This window comes from Littorina saxatilis, linkage group LG9 (assembly GCF_037325665.1).
Source record: "Littorina saxatilis isolate snail1 linkage group LG9, US_GU_Lsax_2.0, whole genome shotgun sequence".
In the NCBI taxonomy this organism is placed as follows: domain Eukaryota; kingdom Metazoa; phylum Mollusca; class Gastropoda; order Littorinimorpha; family Littorinidae; genus Littorina; species Littorina saxatilis.
In genome coordinates, this window is record NC_090253.1 from 53,370,755 (window position 1) to 53,380,754 (window position 10,000).

The 10,000-nt window shown below is 44.6% G+C and overlaps 1 protein-coding gene across 1 annotated transcript; it reads right to left on the reverse strand.

The window, feature by feature from the left end:
* Window positions 1-3,421: 3,421 nt before the first annotated feature.
* Window positions 3,422-9,992, reverse strand: LOC138976957 (uncharacterized). The gene is made up of 5 exons (XM_070349850.1): window positions 9,891-9,992; window positions 7,489-8,162; window positions 6,632-7,001; window positions 4,708-4,901; window positions 3,422-3,556 (listed from the first exon to the last, which is right to left on the reverse strand). The coding sequence occupies exons 2-5, from the start codon at window positions 7,621-7,623 to the stop codon at window positions 3,422-3,424; spliced, it is 834 nt and encodes a 277-aa protein (XP_070205951.1). The 5' UTR covers window positions 7,624-8,162; window positions 9,891-9,992.
* Between the last annotated feature and the right edge of the window lie 8 nt (window positions 9,993-10,000).

A 10,000-nucleotide genomic window follows, 5' to 3' on the forward strand; every position in this document is an offset into this window, starting at 1 on the left:
CGCTCGCTGCAAATGTCCTTCTGTAATATTACTACAATATTGGGTTATGTCCCTTAATTGATTCGAGACAAACCCTTCTTCTAAATATGGTTTTGCCTTTGGTGACCAGAATGGAACTGTCGCAGTTAAATGCACACTCCACTGAAACCTTCTGGCAGAAAGCTTGCCTGGCGTGTCGCCAACATGTAACAAATGAAAAAAGGGACCAGATTTTCCGTCTTGACGTGTCAAATAAATTAATCTAAAGTGGTAATTTCCTCGTTGGGAGTTAACTGCAAACTAAAACGATAATTTGTTATGTTCTTTGACACGAGACCGGGCCGACGTTTAAAAGTTTGCAATTGGGCAAGGACAAAGTCAGTGACAGCACTTTTAAAGGCCTATATGTTCAGACGTAGGCTTGCAATTGGGCAAGGACAAAGTCAGTGACAGCACTTTTAAAGGCCTATATGTTCAGACGTAGGCTTGCAATTGGGCAAGGACAAAGTCAGTGACAGCACTTTTAAAGGCCCATATGTTCAGGACGTAGGCTTGCATTTTCATTAACTTCTGAAACAAAATAAGTCAGTTACCAACGTGTGCTTTGCAACTGTCATTTGATTTATTTTTTTGAACAAACAACAACAACAACAAACAGTTTTGTGTTTTGTTTTTCTTCTATGTTATTCCAATGACAGGGTCACACCAATGACAGGGTCACACCAATGACAGGGTCACACCAATGACAGGGTCACACCAATGACAGGGTCACACCAATGACACACAAGATGTCGACGGATGAAGTAAAGGAAGGGCCCCTAGTATGGAATGGCTCCTAATATGCTGACATAACTAACGGTGCTAGAGTGCTCAAACTAATTTCATTCGCCACAGTTACCCTCTCTGAATAGCTGGCACCGGTCAAAGCAGCTGCGGGCGCAAACTAAAACCAGACAATACCGTTTGGATTTTACATTTTTGTACACTCGGAGTGGCGCAGTGGTTAGAGCGCTCGCCTCTCACGCTGGAGGTCGTGGCCTCGTCCCCCACTCGGGGCAAATACAAATACCCGATTTTTTTTCTCTCCAGTCCTCCCAGCTGGAAATGTGTACCTGACGGGGCGGGGAAGGCAAAGGCAGCGAGGGAGAGGAGATGGGCACCGCCCTCATAAAGCTGGCCCCAGAAAAGTTGACATCTCTAACTTTCTTTCTTTCTTTCTTTATTTGGTGTTTAACGTCGTTTTCAACCACGAAGGTTATATCGCGACGGGGAAAGGGGGGAGATGGGATAGAGCCACTTGTCAATTGTTTCTTGTTCACAAAAGCACTAATCAAAAATTTGCTCCAGGGGCTTGCAACATAGTACAATGTATTACCTTACTGGGAGAATGCAAGTTTCCAGTACAAAGGACTTAACATTTCTTACATACTGCTTGACTAAAATCTTTGCAAAAATTGACTATATTCTATACAAGAAACACTTAACAAGTGTAAAAAGAGAAACAGAATCCGTTAGTCGCCTCTTACGACATGCTGGGGAGCATCGGGTAAATTCTTCCCCCTAACCCGCGGGGGGTGGATCTCTAACATCTGTCTCCCCTACGATCAGATGGTTATGGGAATACCTTTACCTTTACCTTTACACTTCTGGCAGTTCACTCTACGAGTAAATGTGACGCTTAAAACGGTCTAGTTTTTGTGCACAGACCGAGCTGTTAACCCATAAACGTTGCCACATCAGCAGCTGAGATTGTCATTATTACATTTTAGCCGTGTTGGTCCCGTCTTTCCAGCGCAAACAAAAAATAAGAGCAAAATCTCAAGTGGAGAAAGACTGGTTTCAGTCATGCATACTGTAGCAGACCTGCATCGTACCCCTGTGCACGCGGGTTGCATCATTCGCACACTCATTCACACACTGAGACATACTGAGACACGCACTATCGCTCACATACACACTGGGCGATGACGTCACGCACCCACACGGCCACGGACACTTTGTAAACAAAACCAAACTTGGAGGATTTCGCTATTGAATAAAAGAACAGAATGCAGAAACAACATGAAACAACAAAACCACGGGTATGAAAGAGAATCACTAGCTACTGTACTCACTAGTAGAATCACTAGCTACTGTACTCACTCAGCACAAGTACAACTCAAAGATCGGAAAACACGGAATACCGGTCTTCATTCATCACTCTGTTAAATTACAGGTCTCCTGAACACCATATGGAATACCGGTCTTCATTCATCACTCTGTTAATTTACAGGTCTCCTGAACACCACACACATTCCTTGACACAAGCCATCAAGCTTTCCACAAAAAGATATCAAACAGTCTTCTTCGCGTGAAAGTTGATAGTTTCATTTATTTTCTCTCTGTTTTTGATGTTTCTTTACTTTTAAGTTGTGCTTCAAAGAATCTTCTCATCGAAGCAAAACAAAAACACTCTGATGCATTTAAATCAGTCTGACACGTACACTGAGATGTATTATTTTATTTTGGAGTACAGGGGGCGTTTCACAATGATTCGCTAAGACCATTTTACAGACGTCCAGGCTCCTAATGTGGATCAGTTGTGATTTTTTTCAAATTTAATTTTGGCTGAATGTTAATTAAAGCTAATACGCTAAATATGAATCATTTGTGCATAACAAGTACAGTACAAACGCTAGTATTGCTTTGGGTTAACATTTCACACATCGGAAGGTTGTGTATTTGTGGTTGTGGTAAAAAAGATATGGCGATGAAGAAAAGATAAGATACGAACCAAAACCTCCACACGAAACAACATGCATGATCAACGATATCAACCAAATCAGCTGTGACAACTAATAACTGCAGATAAAGTTCAAACAATTGTTTAAACAAATTGTCTCGTTTAAAAAAGTATTGAAATCTACAGATGCCCAAGTCATATTACAACAATGACTTTGGGTTACACATCGGCACGCATGTCAACAAGTTCAAACACACCCACCCACACACACACACACACACACACACACACACACACACACACATATATATATATACACACATACTAACAGAAACACACATACACACACACACACCCACCCACTCACCCACACACACACACACTCACCCACCCACCCACACACACATAAACAAACACACACACACACACATACACACACACACACACACACATATATACACATACTAACAGAAACACACATACACACACACACACACACACACCCACACACACACACACTCACCCACCCACACACACACACACACACACTCACCCACCCACACACACACACACACACACATAAACAAACACACACACACACACACACACACACACACACACACACACACACACACTTTATTCACTACATGCAGAAGGATACTGAGATACTACAATCAGTACAATACAGTGCACGGGGAGAGGTGGGGGTGACGAAGGCTGTCACAGCAGGTCCAGGTGATACGGGCCATTACCTCCCATCCAGTACTGGTCTTCATGTCCACCATCCCACTGCACGTCCACCCTGCCTTGTACTGCTATTCTAGACGGGATGGCCGTCACTGTGCCTTTCTTGCCCTGCACACAGTACACACTGGTCACTGCTTGTGTGTGTGTGTGTGTGTGTGTGTGTGTGTGTGTGTGGATATGCGTGCGTTTGTGTGTGTGTGGGTGTGTTTTTGTGTGTATGTGTGTATGAGTGTGCGTGTGTGTGTGTGTTTGTGTGTTAGTGTGTGTGTGCGTGCGGCTGTGTGTGTGTGTGTGTGTATGAATGTGTGTGCGTATGCGTCAGTGTGTGTGTGTGTTTGTGTATGAGTGTGTGTGTTTGTGTGTGTGTGTGTTTGTGTGTGTGTGTGTGTGTGTGTGTGTGTGAGTGTGTGTGTGAGTGTGTGTGCGGATGTGTGTGTGTGTGTGCAACAAACGCCGAGAAAATAAGTACTGTAAAATCCCTAGCAAACACCCATTATCTAGCAAACGCCCACCCCCCACTTTTGGCCAAAAGGTGTGCAGAGGGGTCACTACCTAGCAAACGCCCACCCTGGGTTTATTAAAAAAGTATTTGTTTTAAGACAGTCGGCTTCCTTTATCTACGATTTGTGCACACTGTTCGATTGTTCGCCTTTTTTGGGGGAAGGGTGGGGGGTGGGGGGTGGGGGGTGAATAAAATAACGATATGTTCTGCAGTGACGTCGTCCAGTGACGTCTTTTATTGAGTGTTTAACACTTCTCTCGTTGACAAGCATTTGCCTTTTTCACAGAACGCTGATCTTTATTTGTGTAAACAAACGGTGTGTTCATTTGTCATTAAAATTGCATAAATCACATGGTTGTATCACTTTTTCTCTCGTGAAAATGTGATGACACGTTAGCTTGCAAAGGGGTGTATACCTAGCAAACGCCCACCCCCTACTTTTACCCGAAATCTGTGCGAAAGGGGGGGGGGGGGGGGGGGGCGTTTGCTAGGGATTTTACGGTATCAGCATAGTTTCATCCGGTTTGTGTGAATTTCTTTGAGTGCGTATTTGCATGCGTGCGTGTGTGAATGTATTCCACTTCAGTTCATTTAACTTTAGTTCTGAATCAAGTTTATAACACATTTCATTTGTGTTGCATCTCGAGTAAAAGCAGAACCAGAATATGCATAGCATCAGCTTCCTTTTAGTGACAACTCCGACTGAGTGATCGGGATGGTGAAAACTGTCAGACAGGAGAGGGACACGCAGTCTTACCTCAGAGTGCCACAAAGGCCAGTTCGGTCCCTGTTTGACCCGGTCCCCTACTCTCAGTACTTTGGCCAGCGCCGCCTTTCTGGGTTTGTATGCAGTCCGTGGTGTTGTCGCTGATGTCGCTGTAGATGTGGCTGGTGATGGCTGTGTAGGCTGCTGTAAGGTTGTCGGTGTTGTGGTGGGTTTTGTCATCTGACCTGTAGACAGACTTTAGTCCTGGAAGAGTGTCTGGATGGGTTGAGACCTGTAGACAGACTTTAGTCCTGGAAGAGTGTCTGGATGGGTTGAGACCTGTAGACAGACTTTAGTCCTGGAAGAGTGTCTGGATGGGTTGAGAACCAAACGGTCGAGGATCAAAAGGTCGACCTTTTGACTCTTGACCAAATGTCCTTGACCTTTTGACTCTTGACCAAATGTCCTTGACCTTTTGTGCCCCGACATTGTAAACCTCGACCATTTGTTGCACACCCGTTTGGATGACTTGTTAAATGAAGTCAGCATTTTAGAATTTGATCAAGCAATTAGTTAAAGTCAAGTTAATTATGATACGGTAAGAAGTTGTTTCATTTTAGAGGTGCCTGTCACCAGGTATTGCAATGTATTGTTTCACGCCATGAGAGACTAAGTATAAGAACTGACCACTCATTGCATCTTTCGTAATATGTCCCTGAATGACTGTGTCCTTCTACAAGCAGTGTGTGACTGAATAACGCCTTGTCCCAGGCACAGACAGACAACTGAACAGTGTTTGACAGAATATTAACGCCTCGTCCCAGGCACAGACAGACAACTGAACAGTGTGTGACAGAATAACGCCTCGTCCCAGACACAGACAGACAACTGAACAGTGTGTGACAGAATAACGCCTCGTCCCAGACACAGACAGACAACTGAACAGTGTGTGACAGAATAACGCCTCGTCCCAGACACAGACAACTGAACAGTGTGAGACAGAATAACGCCTCGTCCCAGACACAGACAACTAAACAGTGTGTGACAGAATAACGCCTCGTCCCAGACACAGACAACTAAACAGTGTGAGACAGAATAACGCCTCGTCCCAGACACAGACAGACAACTGAACAGGGTGTGACAGAATAACGCCTCGTCCCAGACACAGACAGACAACTGAACAGTGTGTGACAGAATAACGCCTCGTCCCAGACACAGACAGACAGCGTAAGATGACACCATCACTCAGATCTAATGCGTATCATCTGTTATGGTCTTTTCTCTCAATTCATCGTTATGTATTGGACTGGGTGGCCGAGTGGTAACGCACTTGCGCTCAGAAGCGAGAGGTTGCGAGTTCGACCCTGGGTCAGGGCGTTAGCAATTTTCTCCCCCCTTTCCTAACCTAGGTGTTGGGTTCAAGTGCTAGTCTTTCGGATGAGACGAAAAACCGAGGTCCCTTCGTGTACACTACATTTGGTGTGCACGTTAAAGATCCCACGATTGACAAAAGGGTCTTTCCTGGCAAAATTGTATAGGCATAGATAAAAATGTCCATCAAATACCCGTGTGACTTGGAATAAAGGCCGTGAAAGGTGAATGCTCGCCCTAATAGGCTTGAGGTTTGCTGGTCGATGTGAATGCGTGATATATTGTGTAAAAAAAATCCATCTCATACGGCATTAATAGGCAACATGCGCCTTGAGTCGCCTTGTGTGGTGAGATATGTGCGCGATATAAATTCTCGTAAATAAAAATAAAATAAATAAATAAATGTACAAGTGATAATTACAGGTAGCCTAATTCTTACCATCACTGAGATAAAATGCGATTGATTTTCAAAAAGCGTAAGCGGAGTACAAAAAAGATAATGACATGGCCGCTGAATGAGTCTCCCACGACTCTCTGTGTTCTTGAGACAAGAAGCAACAATAAACAACCAACACAGAAAAGGTGTACAGGAAATATGACGTACCCAGAGAGGCAATGTCGGCCCTCAGTTGATTCAGTTTCTGGAGGTCCAAGGTCAAATCTTTGACCTCCATCTTGCGTGTCGTTCCGGTCTGTGACTCCAGGTCGTCGAGGCGTGACGTCAGACCTTTCATCATCCCCAGCAGAGACCCTCCAGACGCTGACTGCACCACATTTCCTACGCTGGCTGCGTTCAGTGCTAAGGCCGCCCGCCATTTCTCCAGCTCCGCCAGTGACGTCATGACGGCGTCTTCTTCAGCCTGGATCAGCGTGTTGACCTCCTGACGTCGCTTCTTCAAGCACTGCTCAAGGTCATCGAACATGTCATTGGCCTTTTTACGCATGGCCTTGAAAGTGTCCGTGACCTCTTGGATCTAAAACACAGGAACACTGATCACTCTGTGAAGTGGACTTCTAAATGTCGTTTTTAAAATCGAATTTCGCACTGAAAAATCAATAAATTTTCATACACGTAGTTACGACAATTTGTTTTTTTAACGTCCAGACAAATCACTTAAGCATGCAACAAGATATGCATTTACCATTATCATACATTTCCCCTGATTTGTATCATCCATCGAGATCTAAAAAGTCATGCGAATTCAGTCAGATAGGATTTAAGTCTGTTTGTTTTTACGTCAAGATAAATCATTCAAGCATGCATAATGCATTCACCTTACCATCCATTTCCCCGTGATTTGTATCATCCAATGAGACTCATAACGTCATGTACATTCAGTCAGACACGATTTACACCTGCTGTCATGGTACACTTTAACAAATGAAGCACAAAGATAGAAAAAACAATTAAAGGAAAAGTCTGATAAGACAACAGCATTAACATTAAGGGTTTACACCAACCTCCGTTGCCAATGCTGTTGCCCTGTCCCTCAGTCTCTGTGCCTGTTGTTCCAGTTCTCTTCTCTTCTCTGTCGCCACGTCTGGGATGGCCTTCACCTCGGCACAGCTGCGGTGATTGGCTGTCGCACACAACATGCAAATGAGCTCCTGGTGGGTGGAGCAATACAGCTCAGCTGGCCTATCATCGTGCACGTTACAAGTTGCGCGGTTTATTTGAGCCAACTGCTGCGGACTGAGTTTATCTAAGTCTTCAATGACGTGTTTCCTGGTTGAGGGTATGTTCTTGTGAACCTTGATGCAAGCCTTGCATATCTTGACGTCACACTGCAAGCAGAATGACGTGGCAGAAGAGCTGTTTTAACACAGCATGCAGACATGCTGACCGCTGAGCACGTTGTGACTGTCCACTAGAGCCATGGTGGCCAGATCAGTGGGCAGGTCATTGACCAGAGTGTCAAGGTCATGCTGACCTCGGCTGGTGGAGGGCAGGATGGGGGCCCTGCAGAGCGGACAGCCTCCCTTGACCCCTGCCTTCTGCAGCCACGACACGACGCACTTTTTGCACGCTAGGTGTGTACACGGCAGTATCTTTGGCTCTTTATAGCCGTCATGGCAGACAGGGCATTCTGGTAATTCACTGCTACTGGTGGCTGAAGCGGCGGCCATGATGACTTCTGTGAACACACACACACACACACTCACACACACACACACACACACACACACATACACACACACACACACACACATACACATACACACACACACAAACACACACACATACACACACATACACACACACACACACACACACACACACACACACACATACACACACAGTATATACAGATTAATGACATTTGCTGAAATTCAGTAGACGTGGTCTTATCACAACACTCCATTCCTGTAGCAGTGTAGCATGAAGTCACACTGTGACCACCGTCTTGAAACAACGGTTACAACCCGTGATTACTTTATCTTCATCGTGCACACTGCTGTACGTTTCACATAGCAATGGTTTCTTTTGACTGACATCACAAGATAAATGGAGACAGGGGCGGATTAGGGGGTGATTGCAGGGGTTCCGGACCCCCCCCCCCGGCTGTAAAAAAAAATAAAATTAATACTCACTTTAAAAGAAATAATGAGTGGCTGCTGATCATGTTTAAAATCAAGGATAAGCCATACATTTTTCATAAAATAGCTAAAACTCTTCAGCTTCAGAGGCTTTGCCCCCCAGACCCCCAACGGGGCCATGCCCCTGTACCCCACAAGGGGTCTACCCCTGCACCCCAGGTTGTACCCCCCCCCCCCCCCCCCCCCCCGTCTGGCTTAACTGCTCCGCCCCCGGGAGAGAGGGGGGGGGGGCAGACGCAAAAAAACAACTTTTATACTCCCTCCTCCTCCGGCTTGAATAACGAATCAGAGAATCAATTGCCATCCCTGTGAACACCTAACCTGCTAGTTGGACACACCATACGAAACAGGGAAAAGTTTTTACACAATTCAAGGGAGAGAATTGTGTGCATCAATGGAGCGCAAGTAATGTATTATTTCCCTTCTCTCTCTCTCTCTCTCTCTCTCTCTCTCTCTCTCTCTCTCTCTCTCTCTCTCTCTCTCTCTCTCTCTCTCTCTCTCTCTCTCTCTCTCTCTCTCTCTCTCTCTCTCTCTCTCTCTGTTTAAACAACTTTCAGCTGAGCATTTGACAGCAATCCATCTGTTTCTCAAGGATTTGTTACCAGTGAGTAGCTGGTCTATGGTATCACATCTTACACTGCACTACTGTGTGACCCAAAACAGAAAGTAGAAACGTGGCACCCTGTAACGGAATAATTCAAATCAAATTCTAAAACTAGGTTAAGTGTATTTTTGAATGTGTGTGTGAAAATAAGTAACTTTTATCTCTATCCTTATTTTTTCTACTATGTTTTTGTCCACATTCCTGCTAACAACAGAAGAAATCTGGTACGATGTCCTTCTTCAAAAGGTCTCACAATCAGCTCATTCAGACCACTATACCCATATACTTTCCGCGTTTCACTATTGCTCGCAAACCGTATTATTCCAGATCTATTTTGACAGAAATCATAATGACTTCTGCGAGATAAAAAAAAAAACCAAAAGGCAGTTGAGCTTACTTTCTTTGACTGTTTTGCGAGAAAGAATTCGCTGTTGCATAGGCACATAAAAGCGGTTTTCTAAGCCTGCGAAAAAACAGCGCAACGCCATCTTAATTAATTTACTGCACCATGCAGTAGCAATATTATTCTCTCCTGACACTATCTGTGTTAGAGCAAACGCTAGGATGTAAAAGAAAAATCATATTTTGATTTACCCAGTAATTACGGTAACGAATAGCAAAGCAAAATGCTGATACAAAAATCATTAGATTATGAACTTACCTCTGTTCAAAGTATTTGCCAGTACATTCGTCTGTTCGACCCGGTTCTGTGACAGTTACAGCTGTTGCCTTCTAGACTCAAAGCTGCCTGTGCCGAGGCTTGAAACACAA

Bases quoted from the DNA above. Each gene is read 5' to 3' on its own strand.
- LOC138976957 (XM_070349850.1), bottom strand. From the start codon at position 7,623: ATGTTGTGTGCGACAGCCAATCACCGCAGCTGTGCCGAGGTGAAGGCC. The intron at 4,902-6,631 runs GTACGTCATATT...GTCTGTCTACAG, and splicing joins GGCCGACATTGCCTCTCTGG to GTCAGATGACAAAACCCACC. The intron at 3,557-4,707 runs GTAAGACTGCGT...TACTGTGTGCAG, and splicing joins GGCCTTTGTGGCACTCTGAG to GGCAAGAAAGGCACAGTGAC.